Source organism: Balaenoptera physalus (genome assembly GCF_965194825.1).
Source record: "Balaenoptera physalus genome assembly, chromosome: 7".
NCBI lineage: Eukaryota > Metazoa > Chordata > Mammalia > Artiodactyla > Balaenopteridae > Balaenoptera > Balaenoptera physalus.
The window spans coordinates 115005962-115031622 of NC_138886.1; the positions used below are offsets into that span (position 1 = coordinate 115005962).

Genomic DNA, 25661 nt, shown 5'->3' on the forward strand with positions numbered 1-25661 from the left:
TTAGAGTGAAGACTCATACTGTAGCAACTCGTAAAGGAGCGGTCCATCTCGATACCGAATGCCTACCGCGGCGGGGGTGACATACTGCAGAATGTTAATAGTCCTTCTCAACCTCCTGTCTACAAAATGAGCATCCCAAGCTGGGTATCTCTTTCTTGGCATGTCAATCTTAATGAGGGGCCCTTCTGGGTGGTAAGGACGCCCCAACGGGGTAGAGGGCCCCATGGGTCTCACTTGGAAAACGGGCAAGCAAGTGTCAGCCGTGAGATCCTCCTGTTGTTCCGTTACGGCTCTGGTAGGCGTGACCTGGGTCCCCCGGTACCCAGGGGTCTGAGGCGCCATGGGCTCAACATCGGGGGGCAAAGGGATGCCCCAGAGCAGCTCGGCACAACAGGAGCTGACCAAGATCTTAGCTCGCGGCCCCGTGGGATGCAGCACACCATAATATAAGAGCATCACTGCAATCCCAGCCACAAAGCTAATAAAGACACAACACAGTGCTGGCACCGCAAAGGAGTCAGTGGTCTCCGGGTCTCTGTAAAAATACCAAAGGAACGTCAAGGCAGCATTCTCGGTCAAGACTATCGTATAATATGCAAACATTCGATATCGAGTCCGCCCTTCCTTGACGTTAAACCAGCAGAAAATGTACACAATCCCTACCACCATGTTGAAGAGGATCTCCTCCCACTTGGACATGCAGAAGTCTGTTCCGCCATGGATGACCCAGAAGGCCATGGCGCACCAGTGAACCACCACGAAGATCCCGAAGTAGAGCTGGAAGATGGAAGCAAAGAGGGCAAAAGAGAGAACTCTGGATGAGATGGTGAAGAGGCGCCAGAAGAGGTGGATGACGGCCCCTCTGTAGCTCATACTCTTCTTGTCGTCCCTGGAGTCCCGCAGCAGCTTGTGATAGGAGGCTAGCACCCAAGCCAGGGACATCAGGGAAGTCACAGAGGAGACACCTGCCGGAAAGACACAAACCCACACAGTCAAAACCGTGGACCTCACAGCAGGGCTGCCAGCCGAGGAGACGCCCACACACACCACGATCTAAAGGAGGAGGGAGAAAGAAACACAAACTCAGGACCCGAACTTGGAGGCCATGTCTGCCCCCTAAGCTGACAGCTGGTGAAATCTAGCTTCAGTGTCAACGACCCAGTCCAGAACTTCTGGACATCCACGGCTCAAGAGTGAAGCTGAGGTTGGCGTGCTTTGCCAAGGGGCTGGAGAGCCAAGACCTCTGTGCTGGCTCACCACCTCTGCTGTGGGAGGGACCCCATGTGTTCTATTGTAAGAGATCATAAGCTCACGGCGGGGTCGGTGTCCTTGTCACTACCAGGCTGTGCTCTCAGAGCAGCCAGTAGAAGGCATCACCGATTGTGAAGACCGAGAGCTTACTAACTGCCCCAAGCTGCACAACTGTTCTACTTTGAGAAGGCTTTGGAGTCACCCTTCACCTTCTCGTCAGCTCACTCAAGGCCAAGGAGCCCTTAAGGGGATCTTCTTCTATCTGGCATTTCCCCATCCACTCCCTAAGGCCACCCTGATCAAGGACCCGGGGAGAGCCTGTGTTTCTCTGACTGCCTTCTCATTCACTCTTGTCTCTCGTGGTCTCCCCACAGCCCTTGTTGCCTTCTCCAATCAGCCACTGTTCAAGGTTCCCTGAGGTCTTGACTGGTGAGGCCCTGTCCTTCTCTGCTTCTGTCCTGCAATGAGCCGTGTAACTTGGGCTTTGGGGATGCCTTTCCCCTCCCTAGCCTGGTGAGCTTTCCAAGGCCTCTGCACGTCATTACCTACATGTCTCCTCAACGAGCAAGTGAATGTGTCTGATCCCAAGGGACGGTAGAGCAATTTTATTTATGACGCTGCCTATGTGATATTTGTAACTCCGTCAATCTAAACACAATAAACAGTGGCTGGAGTCTCTCCAAATCCACCCATGAGCAGGCAATCATGAGTCAGGCATCATCATACCACCTCCTCTGGGGCAAGACTCCCTTGCCCCTCTGCTCCTTCAAGCATTATCTCCACTCAGTCCATCTAGCGCCTCTTTTGTTTTTCTTCTCTCCCAAAATTTCAGAATTAAATGTGGCTAAATTCAGCTGGAGTCCTGAATATTACCCCAAGGGCCACCATCTCCTAATCAAATTCCCCACCTTCACCCCAGAGTACGATTCCCCTACGGCGTTCTTCCGGGCTGACGTCAAAGTGACCTGGTCGTTTTCTCTCTTAAGCCCAAAGGTCAGATCCAGGAGCCTCATTCAGCAAGAGACCCATGAAGCTGGCCCAGAGCTCCAGCCTTCCGTTGGTCTTTCCCCGGCCCCTCCTCACGTCTCCACTTGAACCTCAGTGAAGGATCAAAGTCCTCTGTCACTCCCTCCTCCCCGCCCCACGCATTTGTCCTTCCCCACCCATCCCACGGGGCACCTCCCTTCCAACATTTCAGGGAGATGCACCGGTTTGCAGCTTGCAGAACATCAGAGTCTGATGCCAAAAACCAGTGTGTTGGCAGAGCACAGAAAAAGCCTGGAAGGTTAACTGTGACAATGAGTATGTGTTGCTTTTGCAATAATCACGGCCAATGTGGAAAATAAACAGGGAAGAAACAATCCCAATTTCTCCATAGAAGCCAATCTTGAAAACACCTGATGATTTTCCTCTCACTTTTCTGGAAAGTTCTGAACACAAAACTTATGTGTATCCTGCTTTGCCCTTTGTACACACAGGGCGTTTCCACCAGCCTCTGCTGAAGCCACGTGGTCTCTTGCGACCATGTCACAGTGGCTACGCTAACCTTGCAGAGCCTCCTGTGCTGGTGTTCTTTTGCGGCTGGGGCAGGGAGGGGCATGGGTTCCCTTGGGAGTCACGTGGTTTAGGCTATGGGTTTCTGGACGGCAGGAAATGTGCAGTCATCCTGATCGTCTGGGCCAGGCTTATTACCAACACTGGAGCATCCTCGGAAAGCTTCCTTGTGACATTACCCCTCTCCTGGTGAACCCATTTCTTGATGCTAAAAGTGATACATCTCAGAGGTGCTACCGACCCTCAGTGATGAGGGGGAGCTCTACAGCAGCTGAATGGAAAGAAGGCTTGATTTTTCTGTTTCTTCTAATAAAGCAAAAGGTATTACTTCCCCTGTTTGCAGAAAAGCACAAGCTCGTGAAGTAAGAAGTTAGCTTTTGCCGAAGCGTGGTCTAATCCAGTCTAACTCTGAGTGTGCTCTTCAACAAACTTGGGCTGCAGAAGCAGGACAGCCCCTCTGCTGTCACCGTCCTGATTTCATTGTTCGGTGTGCTGTGATGGTAGCCCCATCCATGCCCAAAATGAGCAAACAGGAATTCAAACGTCCACTGACCGCATTGGTGAAGCGAAATCCAATCCTTCATTGTCAATCTATCTTCTGGGTCACCTACGCCACTTCCAGATCCGTTCCTGTGGTTTCAGGGTATTGCAGAAATCACTCCCCTCTGAGCCGACCCACACACTGCCTCGGTCCATGGTCAGCACTTCTGGAAGCTCTCCCTAGGATGTGGTATGAATGTTCCCCAAATGTCATAAGACATCACTGCTAAATTACAAGGGGGGCTCAGGAGACAGTCACATGGAGGACTGAGAGCTGACACTCAGCCGGGGGCCTGTGGGCTGGCTGATGTTCAGCCCCCGTCTTACCTCTCTGCCTCATCTGTTCCTGACATGCTGAAGTTGTAGGTCGCCAAACATTATATCCTCTGGAGCTTCACAGACCACCCACTTCAAACCCATTCATCCAACAGGAAACAGAGGCTACCCCAGAGAAACCACACACCATGATTCACTGAGCATGTACCTTATTTACAAGAACTCTGTGATGTAGGCACTTGTTACGGGCGATGTCCCCACCTCTCCCACCCCCACATTCTTATGCTGAAGCCCTAACCCCCAGGACCTTACTATGTGACTGCATTTGGAGATAGGGCCTTTAAAGAGGCAATTAAGGTAACATGAGATCATTAGCGTGGCCCCAATCCACCCTAATGACTATTGTCCTTATGAGAACAGATCATTTGGGCCCACAGAGATGCCTGGGATGTGCTCACAGAGGAAAGACCACACGAGGACACAGCAAGAAGACGGCCGTTTGCAAGTCAAGGAGAGGAGCCTCAGGAGAAATCAACCCTGCCGACACTGGATCTTGGACTTCCAGCCTCCAGAGCTGTGAGACAATAAATTTCTGTTGTTTTCGCCACCTACTCTGTGATACTTTATTACAGCAGCCCTAGCAAACTAATACAGAGTTCCAATTCCGTTTTTTGGATGAACAAGATATTTTTCAAAAATCGTATTTCTATCAAGAAGTAGAATTGGAATTCAAACTCAGACTCCATGGCCTTGAAAGTGGTCACTGTACTAATGGACCCTCCAGATTTGGCCTTAGAAGGGACTGGGCACTCTGAGTGTAAAGGATTTGAATCTTTGGCCAAGAGTGGACGGGAGGTGTAGTACCTACAGGTATCTGAGAGAGGCCCCTGATTATGGAGCTAAAAACCAAATTTGAATTCTCTTCCACCTTCCTCAGGAAAGTAACATTCAAGCCACAAAGAAAGAGATGACTCCAGCAGAATTAACTGAGATCACTTTCCCTCTGTTAAGTGATTAATCTTCAAAGGCCTGCAGCGTATATTATTACAGAGGGAGGAAGTGCAGCGTTTTCCTCCTGCAGTGGCTCACTTGGAAGATTTCTGTCTGGCCCGAGGTCAACCCAAAAGTCAATGCATTATCCTGGCCAAGACCCCAAGACCACAGCAACTGGCTGTGGAAACAGCCTCGCGGCCCCCAGTGAAATTCTCAGACAGGCCTGGGCACGTTTATGATTCCTCTCACTTACAGCTCCATCATTTTCTGCATTGCAAAGATCAGACTGGAAATTGTAAAACACTCCACGTTCGGCTGTGACGAGTTCTGGGCAGTGACCTTCACGGCTTGCTCGCTTTTCCTGCTGCAGACCAGGAAGGGGGGATTGCAGCTGGCCCAATGGGTGACCCAAGTTCAGCCCCACCATCTGGGAAGTCACTAAGTCAGAGCCTCGTGGGGGCCACCCCCTGAGAAAGGCTTGGGACAGGGGCCTTGGGGATCTGATCACCAGACCCGGGGGCTAAGGTTTCCAGAAACAGGATGTCCACACCTTATGACCAACGGAGCAGAGCATGAGGGGCCGCAGCCTGCAGTTGGAGGCCCTTGACCAAGGAGGGGCAGTCCTCTGGGAAGTCACCATCACCACCAATTTGGTGGTGTCCCTGCAATATCCAAGGGTCACTGTCAGTTGAATTGTTGCCAGTTGGGGAACAAAGCAAAAAATGAGTGTGGATGTCCCACCACGTGAGAAGCAGAGTGACAGGGTGTCCGGGGGAAGGTCGGGACCCTAAAATCAGAGAGGGGTGGGGAGCAGATGAAGTGGAGGGACAGGAGGAAAGGTGTGATGCCGTGGAAGGGACCAGGGCTGCAGGAGGGCCGTCATCAGGGTGAGGTAGGGAGGCTGTAGTCCGGCAAGAAGAAGCAGGGCCATGACCCGGATGGACCAGCGCAGAGCGGCACTGGGGGCCAGTGAATGGGAGCCAGAAAGGGGACTTGAGGAGAAACCAAATCGCAAGAGAGTCTCGCCGGGAGAACGCTGTATGCGGGTTCAAGGAGTCTCTGAGAAGCCGCAGGAGCGCCTGGATTGGCCCCAAGGCTGCTTGTGAGCCAGGGTGAGTGGGGTCCACTGCTGGACTTTGTTTCCCAGAGCGGGGGTGGTGAATGCCCGGCCCTGTCACCAGCTGCCCTGTTCTCCCTTCCGCCACAAAGAGCTCCCTTCTGGTCCCACTGCTAAATCACACACTGGAAAACACTCAAGGAAGAGGCACTGGATGGGGCACTGAGCAGAGCGGAGCAGGGCCAGGAAGAGTCAGCGGTGCAGACTCCTAGCTCCCAGCTCCTTTCTATCAGCGTGTCTCCACGGGCAAGTGCCGCCAGCTTACCAAGAACAGCTCCCTGGACCCTGCACCCTCTGCCATGAGATCCCACCTCTCCCGTCTCTTCTCCAACCTTCTCGAGGGTAACCTCCTTGCTCCCTTAACTCTCCCACCTCCCTTCACTCCTGACCCCCGGGTCACAACCGAGAGCTCTCGGTGAGGTTGACGACCAGTTCCTGTGGCATTCAGAGGACTGGGTCCATGCACCTCCCCCTGACTCTGACATCTGTCATTTGGATCTACTCTGTCTTTCACACTTGAGCATTAGCTAGTCCCCAGTTATGGCATCCTTTCCCTGCTGGGCTGTTATCCTCATTTTACAGATGAGGAGACTGAATCTGAATTTAAGAGATGTGGATGTGGCCATACTCCCGTTCTGACTCACCTAATTTATATGGCATTGTACCCCCATGGGCGGGTCCCCCAGAGATTCCCCAAACCAAGAAACAGGCTCAAGTTGCTATTTGTCTATCCACACGTCAAGGTCAACATCTGCCTCTCTCAGCCCTCACCTCCTCCCTCCTTACCACTGAAGCTAAGGTTTGGGGGAACTCCACCACCTGCTCGTCTAATTTCCATTGTCTATTTTCTCCAGATTGAGTTCCTATTAGACGGGCAATTCTTCTCTTTCCACCCATCAAACTTCCCCCATCTTCCTACATTTTTAAAAAGCCCCGTCTGTGCTTAGAAATGCTCTCAGAAGAAGATAAGGCAGCTGCGGTCACAGGTCTCTAAGCATCACTGCCTGTCTCCTGTACTAGCCTCCACCCAGGAGACACAGCACGGGAGTGATGATACAAAGGTACTTTCCTACCCGGGCCACCAGGGAAAGGAAACCAGCCTCAAGGATGCCGTCTGTGAACGAGGCTCAGAGACGTCAAGTAACTTGGCCAAGGTTACACAGGAGTAAGCAAGAGTGTGACCACCGACCCCTGGGATTATCTCACTCCTCACTCGCGGTCTATGGGCTGGGGCCGGTCATCCTGGTTTCCGAGATCCAATTGTCAAATTGGCAGGAATTTTGTGGGCTGGCTGATGTCATGTGAGAGGCCTGAAATAGGTGTGGTGGGAATATTTACACCACAGAAATTGGCAAATGCTACAAATTAGGGTTCCCTCCAACCCTGCTAAGAACTGGTTGTTAAGCATTTACCAGCATACCGCTTAAGCTTGCTGAACACTGTTGCAAATTAGAAGAGCCTCATAATGTTCTCCTCCACGTTCCTACTCCACACTTCTAGGCAAATCAGATGCACTGCCTGGCGATCAGTCAGAATTATATTCTGTAAGTCTGATGTGGCAGCAACGAAGAAATCAATCTCCTTTTTCAACTTACACTGAAAATACATCCACAGTAAATAATTTAAGGTCTAACAGTCTTCTTCGAGCAGTAGACTTTTGCAAGCACTGACATATTCATTTTAGTCCCATTTCTGTATTTGGAGAGACTGTGATCCCCACGTGAGGTTACCACATGGGGTCACCTTAAGACACTCCTGACATTTCCAGGCTGACCTTTAGGAAGGGTCAAAATAAAAGATGGCATCCATCACTGTGGATGTAACCCTCGGGACAGACACACCGGTAGCTGAGGCAATCTGAAAAAACCCAAGGCCAGTCAGAGTGGCGTGGTGTAAACATAGGAAGGAAGGGAGGATTGGAATAATTCAGGAAAGCTGACATCTGAGAAATTATACCATACCCTGGCTGAAGAAAATGCTCCTTAACATCAGGGAGACGGTCCAAGGGGGACAGAATTCAAATCTGGCCACTACAGCAGTAGTCTCTGTTACAGAGCATTGTCTTACCATGGTTTCTGTGACAAATCTCTTTATTGGCTCTGAATTCAGGCTCATTATGTCACCTGCTAATCTCTAATAAGTTTCAATAACAATAATACCCCCTTTACTGAACAGCTACCTTGGCCCAGACTCTATGCTGTGACACCCATTAACCAGATCATTCTTCCCTATAAATGCATCTGAGGCTGATTTTAAGATGCGGAGATGAAGGCTCACAGTCTAAGCCACTTTTCCATATCAAGTAGTTAAGAAATCACAGAACCGGGATTTGAACACAGGCTACCTAACTCCAAAACTCAGATTCTCTTTTGAATCACTGGAAAGGTATGTCTTCCCATCCCCATACATAAGTGAAGGAATTAGCATTCAGGTTTATACATCAATTTCTTATCAATTTGGTTATCGAGCCCCTCCGATCATCTCTGTGAGCACCGATGGCCGATGTGTAGGCCTGCAAAGCCGAGGACCCACCCTGGAGGGCCCTCCCTGAGCCTGCCAGTAAGTGCAGAGGTGGTGACACCTCTTTTTCATCCCTCTTGCCCAGATTGTTGGGAGGACCTCCTAGTGGGTTTCCCTGCATCCACCCTCGTCCCGACAGGCCACTCGCAATTCCGCCGAAGTGACTAAGCTGAGGTGTGTCTCTCCTCGTGGCCTCCCAGGCATGGCAGCCTGTCAACGGTGCCTGACTTTCAACCTTTTCCCGGGGAGGATACGCCTTCCTGCCCTGCTGAACTGAGCTGTGCCTGTGACCTGTCCCAGCCACTGACACATGAGCAGAAGCATGTGTGTGTCACATCCAGGAGGAAGGGCACGCTCCCTCACCCCCGCCGCGGTGACCTGTGATAGACGCGCAACAGCAAGACATGAACCAAAGTTGTTTTAAGCCAGGGAAATGGTCCTGGCCTCTAACCCCGGCACGGCCAGCCTCTCCTACTGACACACGGCTTTGCTCAGGGTTAATGCCATGGTCCTTATAAGGCCTATAGGGCCCCTCGTGACACTGCCTGGAGTTACAAGTGTATGCCGTCGAGTCCCCACTCACGCCCTTCACCGCTTCCCTTCTCCAATGGCCTCAAACCTAAGTCTGCCTCACGGCACCAGGCCTTCATCCTGGGCCCTACATGAGACAGCCCCTTCCTGCTCCAAGGTCACCTCACACCAGCTCCTCGCTCCCCCTCTGTCCCATGTGCTCCGGGCATAGTCCCGCCGCAGGGCATGTGCGCTGGCTCTGTCCTCCGCCTTGGGGGCCCTTCCCCAGGTCCCCAAGTGTCACCTCACTAAGGCCTTTACCAGAGCTCGGCCTCTCAGCCTGGCCATCGCTGGCCAGCACACTGAAACCTGCAACCCCCAATGCCTGCCCCACCTTCCAGGCTTAATTTCCCACCTTAGCATCTCCCACCATCTCCATACACTTTCTCTCTTACTTGTTCCCTTTTTCCTTAAGTTCGTACGTACCGTGATGCATGTGAGCCCCCAAGGGCAGCACAGCAATTGGTCAGGTCCTTCTGAAACTATGTGCAAAACCGTGTGGGTATTTTTCTCACGTGACAGTCCACAGCTGTCCTCTGATTCTCAAAGGGGCCCATAGGGAAAGGGGTCTGTGACCCACCAGCCATCCTCCCTCCCGCCGTTTTCCCCAAAGGCGGGGAAGTGGAATTCCCCGGGAGCCTCCATTTAGGCCTGTGTCCTTTAGAAGAAAACCTTGAGGGTACAAGACGGAGACGAAGAGGAATAACATTCAATGAACGTTCCCAATGCATCAGGCATTATGCCAGATACTTTGCATCAGTTCTTTCGTTTAATCCTGACAATAATCCCCTGAAGTGTCTACTCTGGTGTCCCATTTTATAGGAGAGGAGACCGAGGCGCGGAGAGGTAAAAGGATTTGTCTAGTTACTGCAGGAAGCATGTCCTTTTATTCTTTTTTTTTAAGTTTTTTTTTTTAAAAGCTTTTTTTTTTTTAATTTTTATTTATTTATATTTATTTTTGGCTGTGTTCGGTCTTCGTTTCTGTGCAAGGGCTTTCTCTAGTTGCGGCAAGCGGGGGCCACTCTTCATCGCGGTGCGCGGGCCTCTCACTGTCGTGGCCTCTCTTGTTGCGGAGCACAAGCTCCAGATGCGCAGGCTCAGTAATTGTGGCTCACGGGCCTAGTTGCTCTGCGGCATGTGGGATCTTCCCAGACCAGGGCTCGAACCCGTTTCCCCTGCATTGGCAGGCAGATTCTCAACCGCTGCGCCACCAGGGAAGCCCATGTCCTTTTATTCTGATGGTTTGCCTTTTGGGGTCTTGCTGATCCTGGAGGGACCGCCCCTCCCAGGTTTAGCAAATTCCTCAAAAGAGCAAACCACAAGTGCTTTTCATATGCAAAACAACCAGTCCAGAACGCACACCTCCTTTACTGGGCTCTGACACTCTGGGCCACTATCCCCCTGTTCTAATCACCCCAGGGCCAGGTACCAGACAACTAGGGACAGCGCTGTGCCCCAGAGCCTCCTGAAATTGTTCAGACTAGCCTATCCTAAGCCTGCTTCCCCTGCCTCACTCATTCCTTCCCTGGGAAACCACAATAAAGGCTCTTGCCCACATCTTCCCTTCACTCCCTCTGCCTGTTGATGGACCCTGGTGCTTCCCCAGGTGGCCCCCCACCCCATGGTGTGGCATGCCCTCTCCTCTTGGGATCTGTGAGTAACAAACGATCTTTTCAATGGCAGTTGTCTCCTGATCTGTTGCCCTTGAGATGCCTCAATAACAACAAAACCTGTCTTTTAAAACAGTTACAACAGGGCTTCCCTGGTGGCACAGTGGTTGAGAGTCTGCCTGCTAATGCAGGGGACACGGGTTTGAGCCCTGGTCTGGGAAGATCCCACATGCCGCAGAGCAACTGAGCCTGTGAGCCACAACTACTGAGCCTGCGTGTCTGGAGCCTGTGCTCCGCAACAAGAGAGGCTGCGGCGGTGAGAGGCCCGCTCACCACGATGAAGAGTGGCCCCCGCTCGCAGCAACTAGAGAAAGCCCTCGCACAGAAACGAAGACCCAACACAGCCAAAAATAAATAAATAAATATAAGAATGAATGGTAAATTAAAAAAAAAAACAGTTACAACATTAGCAAACTGTTGGAGAGGGAGCTTCAAACCCAGTATCTCCAGCTCCAAAGTCCCCCATGGCCTGGGGTTACAAGGCTAAAGCCTCCAGTAATTCCCTTGTCCCATGGGCTCAAATCCAAGCTCCCACTCACGGTGCCCAAGACCTCTGTGTCTGGGCCCTGCTCCCAGGCCCGTGGTCAGGATCTAGTGATATTAACCCACTCACAGAGGCAGGAGAGTACCGTGGTTCTGAGTGTGTGCTCTGGAACCAGGCTAGATTCTGCCACCCTGCTGTCAAGTAATGCTGGGCATCATGCCTGTTTGCTCACCTGTAAAAAGTCAACAGTAACTGAGTGCTCTTCATGAGGTTACTGTAAGGACCAAAAGAGAAATGGCTATTCAAGGGTTTAGCTCAGTACCTGGCACTTGGCAAAGTACAACGCCCACGTATGAGCGGGTATGAGTAGAGATACGGACCCCCATACGCACGCTATGTTGTCTCAAGCCCCTTGGCCCTTGCTCGTGTCACCCCTCTCCCCTTCCCTGTTCATCCTCCAGGGCTGAGGTCAGCATCTTCTCCTCCTGGGACCCCCTTCTGACTCCCCCAGAATGCACTGGTACCACCTCTGCGCTCTCCACATCATCCTGTGCGTTTCTCTTCGATGGCCACTATTTTATAGTCACATTTTCTGCTGACTGTTGGTCTTTCTCCCTTAACTGTGACTTCCCTGAGGACAGAACTAACATTTATTCTTGAGGGTAGAAAAACTGGCTTATCCATTCCTGTAATCCCCATGCCTGGTGCAGAGTTGTCACCCAACAAATGTGTCACCTGCACAGATACACTTTCCCAAGCAATGTCACAAATGCAAATCCCAGATAACCATGCTGTTGATGCCCTGACCACATCTTGTAAACAGCTAGCTTCAATTGCTTAAAGAAAGCCACCTTCCCCGCTATATCAGTGTCCTATGGCTGCTGTAACGAATTATGTCAAATTTAGTGGCTTAAAACAGCACAGATTTATTATCTGACAGTTCGGAAGTCAGAGTCTGAAATGGGTTTTATTGGTCCCAATCCAAGGTGTCACAGGTTTGGGCTCACTCTGGAGGCTCCAGGAGAAAATCTGTTTCCTTGCCTTTTCCAGCGTCCAGAGCTGCATTCCCTGCATCCCTTGGCTCACGGCCCCTTCCTTCCTCTTCAAAGCCAGCAGCATAGCATCTTCAACTCTCTTCCATTTGTCACATCGCCTTCTGTCCCTCCGATCCTTTGTCTCTGTCTTATAAGGACCCCTCTGATTATATCAGATACAACTGGATAATCCAGAATAATCTCCCATCACAAAATCCTTAAATTAATCACATCTGCATAGTCCTTTTTGCATAAAGTGCCACGTATAGGCTCAGGGAATTAGGAAGTGGACATCCTGAGGGGCCATATTCAGCCAACACCACCCACAATCACCCATTTAATAGCAGGGCAAAGGTCCTCAATGGGAATGTTACGTTCCCCCATCGCCCCCCGCCCCCGGGACATCTGGCAGACTTTCTTGGTTGTCACAGCTCGGGGTGAGGGCGCTATGGGCATCTAGTGGGTAGGAACCAGGGATGCTGGTAAATATTCTGCAGAGCACAGGATAGCTCCCCAATACAATACACAGCAAAGAATGATTTGGCCCCAGATATACTAGTGCTGAGAAGGAGAAACCCTGTGATGGGGTTCCTATTCCTATTTCCTCAATGTTCTCAAGTTAAAAACAAACTGTGAACCTGCACGTGTCAAACAGCTGGAGATTCAGGCTTTCTAGAGTTCCTCCTGAGAAGTGCTCAATATCCTGAAAGAGGCCCTTGGGGCGCAGACCAGTGACCTTGGGAGAGGCCATGAGAACAGCATCTCTGCGGTCTGATACCCGGACAATGAGGCCCTTCTGAGCAGCTGACCATGAGTTGACGGTCACTCTGGGAACACGGGGGAAGGCAACAGGCCCCCTCTCAAGGAGCTTCAAGGTCAAATACTGGTATTTAAAGGACCAGGCAGGAGGAAAGCTAAATCCAGCCCTCTGACTCGGTTGCCTCTTCTTTCTAAGATGCTGTCAGAGCTGTCAAAATACTATCTTCACAGCCAGCTAGATAAAGGCAAACTTTAGAGAGTATAGAACAAATGTCAGCCACTCAGCTGGTCTGGCACAAGCCTCGCGGATGCCTGGATCCTGGTGGGCCTGAAGCACACTGTGAAGAAATCCGTCTGCTATCCCTGGAAAGTTCCAGTAAATCCACCCTCATTGAGGAGCAAACAGCCAACCAGTCTCAATGCCCTGATGCTCCCAGACTGACTGCATTTTAACAGAGGCCGTGAGATGCCCTGGAAAGCATGGGCTTTGGTACAAGCAGACTGGGCCTTAGTTTATTGTTTGTGACCCATGCGTAAAAACATGGATTTGGAATATTCAATATATATTTGATATATGTACATCTTTGATGTATTTACATACTATATATATATATATATATATATATATATATATATATATATATATATAGTGTATATATAGGGAAAGAGAGAGACAGAGACAGAGAATGTATATAGTACAATGTACATACATAGTGAATATATAGAGTGTACATATACAGTATTCTATAGCACTAAAGATGTGCCTACATGTTCTATTCCCCCATACACACATATATAGACTCAATTATATTTGAAATGGTATTATTCATGTGTTACTTGTTATCGCCTGTCTCCCACACGAAGGGCAGAGACCCGCCTGCCTGGCTCACCTCTGTTCCCCCAGAGGCTAGCGCAGGGCCAGGCGTGCTCAGTGCAGATGTGTCTCAGGGAGCCTGTGTGATGTATTATCGCTGACCGTCAGACTTCCCTATACTATTTTGACAAAGGCCTAACCTAACTGATTTTCTCATGCAATCATGCCCTCCCAAGAGAGAAGCAGGCCTGCGGCCGGGGCAAGAGCATCTTCAGCTCAGTCTCACCTTGCAGGGCCCTGGGATTCCAGGTTTGTAAGTGGGGGGGAGAGGAGGGGCCTGCTGGGATTCTAAGCAACAATGATGTAATTTAATCTAAACCCCAAAGTCATTCCCTCACCCGAGACACAAAGTAACCGCATGTGTAACCCTTACCCCTAGTCCCCAGGTGGCTTCCCCTCTAATCTCACAGGGTCCCCACCCATCCCCTCTGAGTAGATGAGGGCAGGTACGATTATTCCCAACTTAAACAGGAGAAACCGAGGCTCAGAGAGGTTAAGTGCTGCGTCAGAGATCCCAGCCAAATTAACGGGCAAGGGGGGTGGCTAGAAGCCGGCGCCCACAGCTGGAGTTCCCACCTTTTCTCCTGTCACATCCCCCCTCCTCCCCCGCGAACTGCTCTTCCAGCCAACCGGCTCTGCGTCTCCCTGACAGGTCCCCGCACGATCTGACCACCACAAGAGAAATCCTGGGAGAAGAAGGGCTTGGGCCAAGGGCAGGGGCACCGCCCACTCCTGCACGAGGGACTGAAGGGTGGGGGGGAGGGAGAAGCGGGAGAAACGGGGGGGACAGAGGCGCGAGACTGGACATCGCAGGCTGACCTCCCAGCCGCTGCTGCGCCCTCGGCACTGTGCTGGGCTAGAACCAGCACTCTCCACGGTCCTGGCCTGGTTAGCCAGGAGGAGCGGCCCCTGGAGCCCTGGAAGGGACTGTGTCAGGAGGCTGGGGAGGGCTCCCAGACCGCTGTGGAGCTCCACGGCAGCTCAGGCGAGCAGCCTGGGGAAGGAAGCAGAGCTGCCGAGCAGGTGACGTCGCCCAGCAGAGCCTCGCTGAGCAGGGCAGCAATGCGGGCCTCGGCCGGGCGATTGCCGGGGGGCCTCCTTTGTGACACAAACAAATGTATTGCACTTGCTCCTGACAAAACCCCTCTGAGGCAGGAGTTACGATCCATGGTTTACAAATGAGAACCCCGAGGCTCTAAGAGGTTAAGGGCCTTATGGGACTGATGCAGCTTCTAAGTGCAAATCAGAGTGTGAAGCCAGATCCACACCAGGAGCATTCTACCACTCAAAACAGGAGGCAGCACCGTTTCTTCTAGGTGACAGTCTCAGGAGACTACCGGAGGGACAAGCAGAGAAGGCCTCAAAGTACTTGGTTATTACTGGGGCAGGGTGGGCGGGTGAAGGGAATGACGGGGTCTCCAAGAACAGCAGGAGGTGGGCATGGGCTCCACGCGGTCACAGGTGGGCAGGTATTACAGCGGGCACATGCGGTCACAGGTGGGCAGGTATTACAGCGGGCACATGCGGTCACAGGTGGGCAGGTATTACAGCGGGCAGGCTCCTGAACCCCAGGGTCTGGCAGCCTGGGGCACGTGGGGTCTGAACGCACAAGAGGGCCTGGAATTGAGAGAGGACTCAGCTCTCCGCTGGTCAGCATCAGACCCAAACCTCACCCCAGGTTGGCCATGGAGTGACTGCCTCACCCCTAGGGCTCCTCTTGCTGTCCTGACCCACCTAACGCCTCCAACTGTGTCTAGAATGGAAAGGATCCCTTTTTTATTTTTACAGATGAAAAAGGTGAGGCTCAGAAAGGAAGGAGAACAGCTTACAGGGACTCCCCCCCACATTTCCTTCTCAGGGTCTCTTCCATTCCACCCACTTCCCAGGAGTGAGAGACGTGTGACACAGGAAGACATCATTCATGAAATCTGTAGGCCTTCTTTCCTTGGAAATCTTAAGAAATAGAAAAGATCTTTTGAAGATCATTTAATTGCCGTCTTTCCTGGAGCTGGGAGTTCCCACGAGGCCTTGAGTTTGCGATTGCCTCTAATGTGAATGTCTAGCCTAATAATTAAACATTGCTCCTGTCCGATTCTTGCTCAGATTCCCCCCCTTTTCTCTTCCTTAGAGTCACAGCCTGCCAGACTGAAAGGACTTCAGGAGTCCCTCCTGCCCTCACTCACATTACTCAGGCTCAGAGATGAGATGGGAGAGATTTTCCCAGCATCCCTTGCCACGTTCTAGCACAGTGGACTCAGGACCCAGGGCTCCTTCAGCTGCCCGCCTCCCTATGCAGGAAAGTTGGGGGGTGGGAGACAGGAGAGCAAATCTAAGAAGGGTGACGTGTCTCTGTGGGGCAAAGAAACTGTTCTGAGATTGGCTGTGGTAATGGTGACAACTCCGCAGATACACTAACAGCCGTTGAATCGTACACTTCAAGTGGGTGAATTTTATGGTATGTAAAGTGGATCTCAATAAAGTGGTTTAAATATTTTTAACAAAGCAGAAGAGGAAGAGATGCTCTGCTGGCAGGACCCCCGGGGCAGGGCTGAGCCCAGGCATGACACACCCACCTTCCCAGCCTCCTGGCTGCTCCCCAAACACAGGAGTCACTTTCTTAGCCCAAGGCCTTGCCCTTGGCTGTTCCCTCCTCTGGTACACTCACCTCCAGAGATCTGTGGGCTGGCTCCCTCCCTCCTTCATATCTTTGCTCAGAGGTCCCCTTCCTGCCACCCTATTGAAGACTGGGAGACCTTCCTGCAGCCCTATTGAAGGCTGACACGGCTCTGCTCCCCCGCCCCTCTCTCTTCCCAGCTTTAGAGCTCTGCTGAGTACTTACCATTTTCTAATAGTTGTTTTGTTCGTTATCTGTCTCTCCCTACAAGAAATGCAAGCTCCATGAGAGCAGGGCTTTCTGTCTGTTTTGTTTATTGCTCATATCTGTCCCCAGCGCCTAGAACCATGCTTGGTGCATAGTAGGTGCTTAATAAATAGTTACTGAATAAGTGGCCCCGTTACAGTTACGGCTCAGGCTTCTGAACCGGCAGTACTCGGAGCCTCCCCTGAGAAGCCCCACTGGTCAGCCTGCCTTGATGTCCCTCTTTGTCCCAACATTTCATGCACAGACATTTTCAGGTGGCCGATTGTTATTTCATCTGTGTTAATTGTAGTGAAATTGATTTAGCCTACCTTTCTCAAACGTTTTCTGCTGCTTTAAGAACTCTCCCTCATTTGTACATACTGCATTTTCTTTTACACTTAAAATTTGTTAAGAGGGTAGATCTTACATTGTGTTCTTATCACAATTTAAATAAAAGAACCCTCCTCTCTTTTTCTCTTGCCTGTTGTTAGGGCAACCTCAGCCAAAAGGCCTCAGAATTGGATGCAGAGTCAAACTACACTGATGCACCAAAAGTGATGTCTCTGTTTAATATCCTTGCAAATTCTGTTTAAAAGTGTGAGGTTTTGATGTTCCGTTTGACAAGAAGCCACTGGGAGCTGAAGCAGCACTGTGAGCTTGAGCTGGCTGTTCAGGGCACCCTGTGTGTAGACGCCAAGCGGGTATCTGATGGGCAAGAAGGAGGGGCAGCTTCTCAGAAGGAGACAGAAACAGAGCTGGGGAGAGTTCATCCCCCGGGGAAACGCAAGAGGCCGAGTCTGTGTTCTGGGGGGAAAAGGAAGGCGTGTCCCTCTTCACTGCAGTTACGGGTGAAGATGCAAGACAGCCAGGGGAAGAGCCTGAAAAGGGAAGTGCACATCTTCTCCTTTATCTATCCTGGAGGCTAAGACCGAGAAACAGCACGAGCAGCCTGGAGCTGAGATCGGAGGCTGGAAGATCTTGGTACCAACCTGGTCTGAAAGCCCAGAGCATCTCTCAGAGCTAGCGGCTCCAGCTCAGCACGGGGCGGGGGTGAGGGCCAGGGGGAGTCAGGGAGAAGGGGGCTACTCCACCAGGGTTGAGTCAGGCGGTGGCTCACACAGCAGGGGATCGGGGGGCACTGAAACCCCCCGTAACTCTGCACAAGGTGATTCATTATCTAATGGTGTTCGATGCAGTGAAAGGGCTGTTTCAATAACAAATTTTACTTCTTGGTAATGAGGAAAGTGAGTAGGAAATTCACAGGTCTGGTGTAGAACACAAATCTGTGGTCACGGGCCGCACAACCAGATAACCATCACTTCCTGGGTGGCAGCTTCACCTAAGTGTAACCAAAATCCTAAATGATCAAGTAGCCAACTTTTGTGTCCCAGACTTGGAGGGTAACAGCTAATGTCCATACGAGCGGGACTGGAGAGACAGGACAGCATTTTTCACGTTAGAGAAAAGAAATCTCCCCAGGGGACAGACATGGACGTCCTTCACTTCGGGGAGGGGAAGGCAGGGAGGGCCGTTTAACCAACCCCATAGCCAAGAAGCAGACCCTGGTCTCCGCTCCCCTGAGAACCGGAACCTGGAAGCCTAGTCCTCACGCAAAATGGAAACCTGATCCGGAGAGGAAGCCCGGAGAGGGAGCTGATCCTTCCTTGGGATGACTTCCGTCCTCACTCGGGAAAAGAGGAAGAGCTCCTGGGGTGGCAGCTGAAGAAAAAGGTACAGACGGGAGCAGAGAAACTGGATGAACACCTGCCTCTCTGCAGCGCTCTCTTGCTGGAGAAAGGAGCAAATGTGAAGCTAAGGTACACGCCACTGGTGGGCTTCTGATGTAAGAGGAGGTGACAAGTGAGGTTAAGAAAGAAGAAAACGATTAGGGAGGTTAACACCAAAGGGATGGAGAGACAGAGGCCTATTTGGATCTTACAGCTCAACGTTTGTTTAAAAGAAAACCAATGCTTAAGGGCTTGGTGTTTAAGAACACCTACCGAAGGGTAGGTATATTTGCAAACCCATTCCTGACACAGCATCTTGCCTACAGCAGAGCAGGTGCCTGACAAGTGGGGTCGTGAGGCCACGGGCGAGTGGTCTTCAGAGCCCTGTAAGGAGGATAGCTCCTCACGGTGAGCTCAACCCAAAAAGGCAGGCTCAGGTGCTGTGTGGGTGTAGCCAGTGGCGCTCGCCCACCCCGCCAATGTTCACGTGGAAGAGTCAGAAAACCCAAAAAGCCAGGAAAGGTGACAGAGCTACTAACTCTTGACCCAATCCCCCAAACCCAATCCCCGTAGAGTGCCCTCCACCTCAACATACCCTGTTAGAAACCCCCAGCCCTCCTTCTATCACTGCCTGCACCAGGCCTGCTAAGTCTTGTTGATTTCCGCTCCAGAGCAGGCCTCCAATCCGTGCACTTGGCTTCCACTCCCAAACACTCCAACCCCATCATTTCACCCCTGGACCTCCACCGCTGCCTCTAACCGGCGTTCCTGGCTCAGCTCTTGTTTTCCTCCCTGCACAGCAGGAAAGGGACTCTTCTTTAAAAGATTTCCTACATAACCCTCCCCGCGGCACTTGGTATAAACCCAAGCTGTCAGGCCTCTGCCTTCCTCTCCATCCTCCCCACATCACTCTCCTTCCCCAGACCGCCAACCTCCAACTATGCTGAGTCCTTTCATTTTCTAGAACAAGCCAGGCGTTTCCTATCTCAGGGCCTTTATATATGCCGTTCCCTCTGCCTGGAAGGCTGTATCTGCTTCTCCCATAGCTGGCTCCTCCTCAGTGTTTATACTCAGCCGAAATGTCAACTCTCTGTAGAGGCTTTCTCTGACATTCCTGCCCAAATAAGCTCTCTCCACACCCCACCCCATGTACTGTGGTCTTGGCACCCTGTTTGTTTGCTTAAAGCACTTCCCACAGCGTGCTAGCTGTCTAGCTGTTTCCGTTATGTCTCCCAAGAGAGAATGGAAGATTCATGAGGGCCTGGACCACATCTGTTATGTTCCCTGTTACCCTCAGCACGTAGTATGGCTCCTGGCTTAATGCATCTTACTGAATGGCAGACTGTATCAAGTACCCATAACACGCCAGCCAAGGTGCTGTAGAGGGGTAAGTGCAGCTTGTTAGACCTTCACAACCACGCAAAAGTAGCTATTATGCCCACTTTACAGACGAAGAAGCCCAGTTAGGAAATCAACTTGCCCCGTGTCGTAAAGCCAATAAATGGCGGAGGTGGAATTTATACGGCGCTCTGTCGGGCTTTTCCCACTATTCAGGACCGCTTTCCAAACTCTGTCACAGCCTAGAAGCCTCGTGAAGCTTTCAGCAGACAAAAGGCTCACTACCAGTGTAAATGGCGTATCAGATAACATGCCCCTTTTATATCTTTATTTAAACTTTCAAGACACCAGATTTAAGGAAGACCCCACTGAAGTACCCAAATGACTCTAGCATAAGATTTCCATGATTTATTATTACTATTACTATTGGGTTGGCCAAAAAGTTCGTTCGGGTTTTTACGTAAGATTCCTTAAGGTGTTGCGGAAAAACCCGAACGAACTTTTTGGCTAACCCAATATTGTATTTTGACTTGAGTCTGGTTTTGTGGGTAAATTGGATACAAATCCATCTTGCAGGCCAAATACTGTACTGCTAACCCAGTGATAAAAGAGGAATAAAAGGTGGATAGCTGGCAAAAGTAGCAAAAGTGGAAGAGGTTGGCATTGGGCAAGATCCATGGAAAACTCACCTATTACAGCAATAGTGATCTTTCTAACCATCTACTAGCATTAACGGTATAGAGTGGACAGGTGTCACCAAAAGCCCACCAAACAAGGCCAGTTAGCCATGATCTCACTAGTAACTCGTGGTCCAATTCAGAAAGTGTATCTGCAGTAAAAGCTCGACCATCACCAACCTCAAAATGGCCAGAGGCGGCCCGAGGCCCTTGACATTCATCACGTCAAAAATGCTCAGAACAACCCTCTGTGGTAGGTACCAATACTATCCCCATTTCAGAAACGAGAAAACTGAGGAACAGAAAGGCTCGGTAACTTGCTGAAGGTCACACAGCTGTCAAGCAGCAGGCGGAGTCGCCCCATCTTTCCAGGCCACCGCCCTCTAAGAACTCACAGAGTCCATGTCGCCAACACGTCCCTTCCAAGTTCACAGACTTTCTCTCCTCTCCTCCAATTTCTAATATTTAAACTGGTTTTCTTTAAAGGGCATACATTTCATGCAGCTTTTTATGGGAAAAGAGAGGGAAGGCATCTATCACCATAACACAAGGGTCCAGGGATGAGCAGATATTCTAGAAGTTAAGAAAGGGAACATGGGACTTCTCTGGCTCCAGTGGTTAAGACTTCGTGCTTCCACTGCAGCGGGCATGGGTTCAATCCCTGGTTGGGGAACTAAGATCTCATATGCCGCACGATGTGCCCCCAAAATACATAAATAAATAAAATAAAGGGTTAGAATCAAAAAAAAAAAAAAAAAAAGGAACATGCCAAGAGCTTACAGTCTATGCTCCATGACAGTGACGGCCGGTTTCCTTCCTTCCCATCACCCCAGCCAGCCCTGCAGACCCTCATCCTGGAGACTCACAACCCAACAGCAAAGATTGCCACTGACCTCTGTCGGGCCCAGCGGTCCCCAAATGTATTTAACTGTGAAAGTCTATTTCGAGGAATAACTGTTCCACTCACCAAACACGTGGGGAAGCGCTCCCCCAACCTCTGAGCTGCTGGCATGAAAAGACGGGCGTGTGGGCAGAAGGGCCAGGGAGTGCTTGCCCAGGCCGAAGTAACCTCGCTCCTGTCACTCCCAGGCCCCTGCTCACAAAGGCTTGCTCAGCGGCCCCTTAGCCTTTGCTGACCTGGGCCGCCTGGGCTCCCATGTCAGGAGGACCCCTAGGAAGCAACATCGGCTGCCCCTCGAGTTTCCTCTCTGGGGACTTCACATCCAGCCTCTCTGCGTTTATAACCTGAGCAGTGATCACAGAAAGAGTGGGCTCAGCAAGGCAGCGGGGGCAGCATGACTCACGGGGTGGAAGATGGGGGAGCCTGCCCACGCCACTTCCCTGGCAATGCGAAACACACCCCCTTAGATGCCTGCAGAGCTGGACAGTTTAACAAAGTGTTCTACGTGCCGTATATCATTGCATCCCCCCAAAATTAGGTACGGTTGTCATCTCCCCCGTTACATCAAAGAGGCATAGCAGTTCAATGAAAGGCCAGAGCTTGGGCCCACGTGGGGCAAGGGGGTGTCCCGCTGGAGAGCCCCCTACAGGTGCTCGTGAACTTGGTGGCACCCAGGGCCCGCTGGAGCAGCTGGGGAGCTGTGGGCCCAGAGGTGAGGACCCAGGAGGCCAGCAGGTCCCACTGGCCAGGGAGAGGTGGGCGTGGAGAACAGACTCTCTGCCCCAGCTGCCTTGCTGCTCCGGATCACACATGCTCAAGCCCTCTCGAGTCAGGAACCTCTGGGCTGAGTCCCTGCAGCAACAGCTCTGCTTGAATATTCCTCATGACGGGAAACTCTCTACTTCCTGAGACATTCTTTCCATCGCTGGATGGCTCCTGCTGTTCGAAACGTCTCCCACATGTAGAATCGATAACGGTCTCCCTGTAGCTCCCTCCAGACCCTTTGGAACGATCATCCTTCCCTGACATCCCTTCAAATGTTGAGATTCACATAGCTCAAGTGTTCCCCAGGCAAAATGTCCCCAGGGTCCCCCAAGTGTTGTGATCTCCAGCCCCTCCTCACCCTAGACCTTCTCCCTTGCTGGAGCTCCAGCCCTGCTGAAATAGGCTCTGACACGACGATGACATTTGCAGGCTGGTCTGACCTGGGGTCTGCCCTGACGCTGGCGACCTGGGGTGAGACTCCACCTTGACCAGAGGAGGCCAATGTGGAAAGGTCTTCCTGGGCAGCCAGGTGGCCCCCAGAGGTTTCCCGCTGCTGTGGAGACCAGTGCTGTCCGGACCGGGGCCTGGGCGCTCAGAGACCATCTGGGGCCACAGGGGCCAGGAGTGGGGAGGTGCGGCCAGTGGGCGGGGTACGCTGGGCTCTGGACCCCCATCCCCATCTAGCTAGAACAGAGCTACTTGAGCCTGTTTTATAAGTGGGGCTTCTACATTTTATACATGGGTTTGAAGCAAGAGCACCACAGCTTAAAAACATCTAAAACTACTAACGCCGCCTGACATGATTTAGCCTCTTGGGCACGTGCTGTCCTAAGGCATCTTCCCCATCCCGCATATGTGCAAACACCGTGGCTCAGGCCAGCGCCAAGACAAGGGGCCTCTCCCCCCGGACTGGGAGACTAGGGCCCTCCGCCCTGCTGCTCCAGGGACACCGAGACCCGGCTCTGTTCTGCTCACATGACGGCGGGGCAGGCTCGCACGCAGGGGCGCAGCGGGAGTGAGGACTCGGGGATCAGGACGGGCGACGCCCCCAGCCCCGGGGAAGGGGAGGGGACTCACAGGGCAGCGGGGATCAGGACGGGCGACGCCCCCAGCCCCGGGGAAGGGGACGGGACTCACAGGGCAGCGTCTCGGCGCGGCTCTTCTGGATCATTATGCAGAGCTGTAGCACCAGTTGGGGGGCGCTTTCCAGGAAGGTCTCCAGGAGGCGCAGCATGTTAACGTCTGCATATTCGTACATCATAGCCCAGTAGAAGCGTCGCTGGTGTTCCTTCTGCCGCTGGCTCTGAATCCCCAGGTACATGGTGCGGATATACCTGCCGAGAGACGGGACAGAACACAGAGAGCGTGGGTCGGCCTGGGAGCTGTCGGAGGGTCAGGCCGTCCCCACAGACCAGCATCCCCTCCTTGGCGCTGAGGTTTTCCGGGTGCTTGGACCAGCTCCAGGGGTTCTGCCGGACCACAGACAGGGTGCTGAGGCTTCGGGGTGGGGTGGGGTGGGGGCAGGCCAGGGAACGGGTCCAAGGCAAGTTGTCCCCTCCCTGGCCTCACTTTGCTCATCTGTAAAATAGGAAATGGAAGAGTGGGACCAGGTGATCTCACAGGCCTGCCAGGGAAGCATCACAGGTGAGCTCAGGGGGCAGGTGGGCTGGCTGAAGTTCAGGGTCCCAGGGGGAACCTTCCTGCAGGGTTTTCACCTCTCTGGAGGAGGAGGGAAGGGAATTAGCATTTATGAAGCTCCTACTAAGTATCACTGGCTGGCTGGCTACTGCGTGTTGCCTGGGTCCCAGGTGACAGGCAGGTGTAGTTCCCACATAGGACAGACAGGCGGGACTCACTTGCACAGGCTCCAGACCTGGATGGCGGAGCAACCAGGAGCCGGCCCCAGGCTGTTGGACAGCAAAGCTCGTGCGTGCCCCCCTCTACACTAGGGACGGCCTGCAACAGAGCCTCCGTCCCTCTACGCCAGGGACGGCCTGCAGCGGAGCCCCCGTCCCTCTACGCTAGGGACGGCCTGTAATGGAGCCTCCATCCAGGTGCAGCCCAGGACTCAGTCACACAAACCACTGACCCCACTCCACCCGGGAGGGACAAGGGGCAAAGGAAGCAGGTACAGGCGGAGGGCACAGGCTCTGGGTTCAAATCCCGGCTCTGTCATCTGCTCACTGTGGGACCTTGGACGAATTACCCAACTCTGTGTCCTCGTTACTCGTCGTTCACACAGCAGAATCGCAGCATCACAAGGCTGGTGGGAAGATTAGGGAGATAATCCGCGTGCTGGGCATGTATCCAGGTCCACGTGAGAAAGCCCCCAGGCCTGCCTCACTTTCACCTAAACTTTGGAAGCTTGTCTCCAAGCCACAGTCAAGGGGAGGATGGAAGGTAGCATCCAAGCCAGCCAGCCGTCTCTGGGGCCAGGCCAGGCCCAGAGGAGCCGGCAGCGCCGGGACAAAAGCAAGGTTCAGAAAGCACAGCTTTGCGGGCCTAGTTAGGATCAAGAATATGCACCATAAACTGAGGTCACAGACAACAGGACAGAACCACACTTGCGTCCCTGGCCGTCCCCTGGGAATGTATATCACTGTGTCTTTTAAACCGCCGAGCCGGAATCACAGAGGTTGAGAGCATCGTTGACCCCCTACAGAGTCCCCACTGTTCTCAAGCACCGTCAGGGGCCCACTTGGGGCTGCTGGACGGTCCCTTCTCTCTGTCCCCATCACCACCGCCAGCCTGGTCCCCGCCACCACCCCTCTCTCCTGGATCGAAGCAGAAGCCTCCTAACTTGTCTCCCAGGGTCCACTCTTGCCCCAGAACAACCCATTCTTTGCACAGCAGCCAAGGTGCTTTGTGAAAATCACAAATGCAATCACGTCACCACCTTCTTTCAACACTCCCATGGCTTCCCATCACGTTCAGAATAAAATCCGAGCCGCCTCCCTCGGCTCATGGGGTCTTGCCCGCCCCTCCTGTCCCACCGCCCGGTCTCTCTCCCCGCCCCCCCCCTTCTCGTGTCTTCTCTGTCTCTCATGGACACCTGAGCTTGTCTGTGTTCACGCCATCTCCCTGTGCCTGTGGATGCAGAAGGAAGACTCCTGTCCCCCAGGGCTCGGAGTCCTGCAGGACGGCACTGTCACAACACGGCGAAGGCAGCTCATGCCCACGTTTACACCGAATTTCTGAGAGGCTCACAGGGAGGGGCTCTATACCCCCCCGTCCCCTGGGAGCAAACGGAGAAGTGGGTGTTGCCCAAGAACCTTGCATGACGTTAGAGAAGCCCATGCTTTAGAGGCAAAGACGCAAAAACATACATTTGCAAAATAATTTAAAACTGTAATTGATGCTCCTCTCCAGGTCCAAACAGTGGGCCTCCCTCCTGTGCGCTAATCGTGTACTGCACCCACGGAGGAACGAGTGGGCCAGGGTCCCCCAGAGCGGGCATCGGGACACAAAGCAGCCCACCTGAACCATCGGTGGGACCTGAACCACACGTGCTGGTGACAATGAGCCCATCCGACACCTGACGAACACCTGACGGCTGCTTCTCTAGATTCCTAAGAGCATTTAAGGGACTGGATCTCTGAAAAGACCCACCCGGGGGGCTGGGATGGACACCTTATTTTCTGCACATACACTCCCTGGAGTGAGCAGAGAACAACCCTGCAGAAAACTGAGGGGAGGGAGGCACCGCAGCGGGGACGGTGTCGGGGCCAGGGTGGAGAGGCCGGGGACGCCA

The 25661-nt window shown here is 52.5% G+C and overlaps 1 protein-coding gene across 1 annotated transcript; it reads right to left on the reverse strand.

The window, feature by feature from the left end:
• Positions 1-25396, reverse strand: LOC309665239 (XK-related protein 6-like; the record flags this gene model as incomplete). Its single annotated transcript, XM_082471424.1, has 4 exons — positions 1-965; positions 21793-21843; positions 23048-23244; positions 25326-25396. The coding sequence occupies 4 exons, from the start codon at positions 25394-25396 to the stop codon at positions 1-3; spliced, it is 1284 nt and encodes a 427-aa protein (XP_082327550.1).
• Positions 25397-25661: the final 265 nt, after the last annotated feature.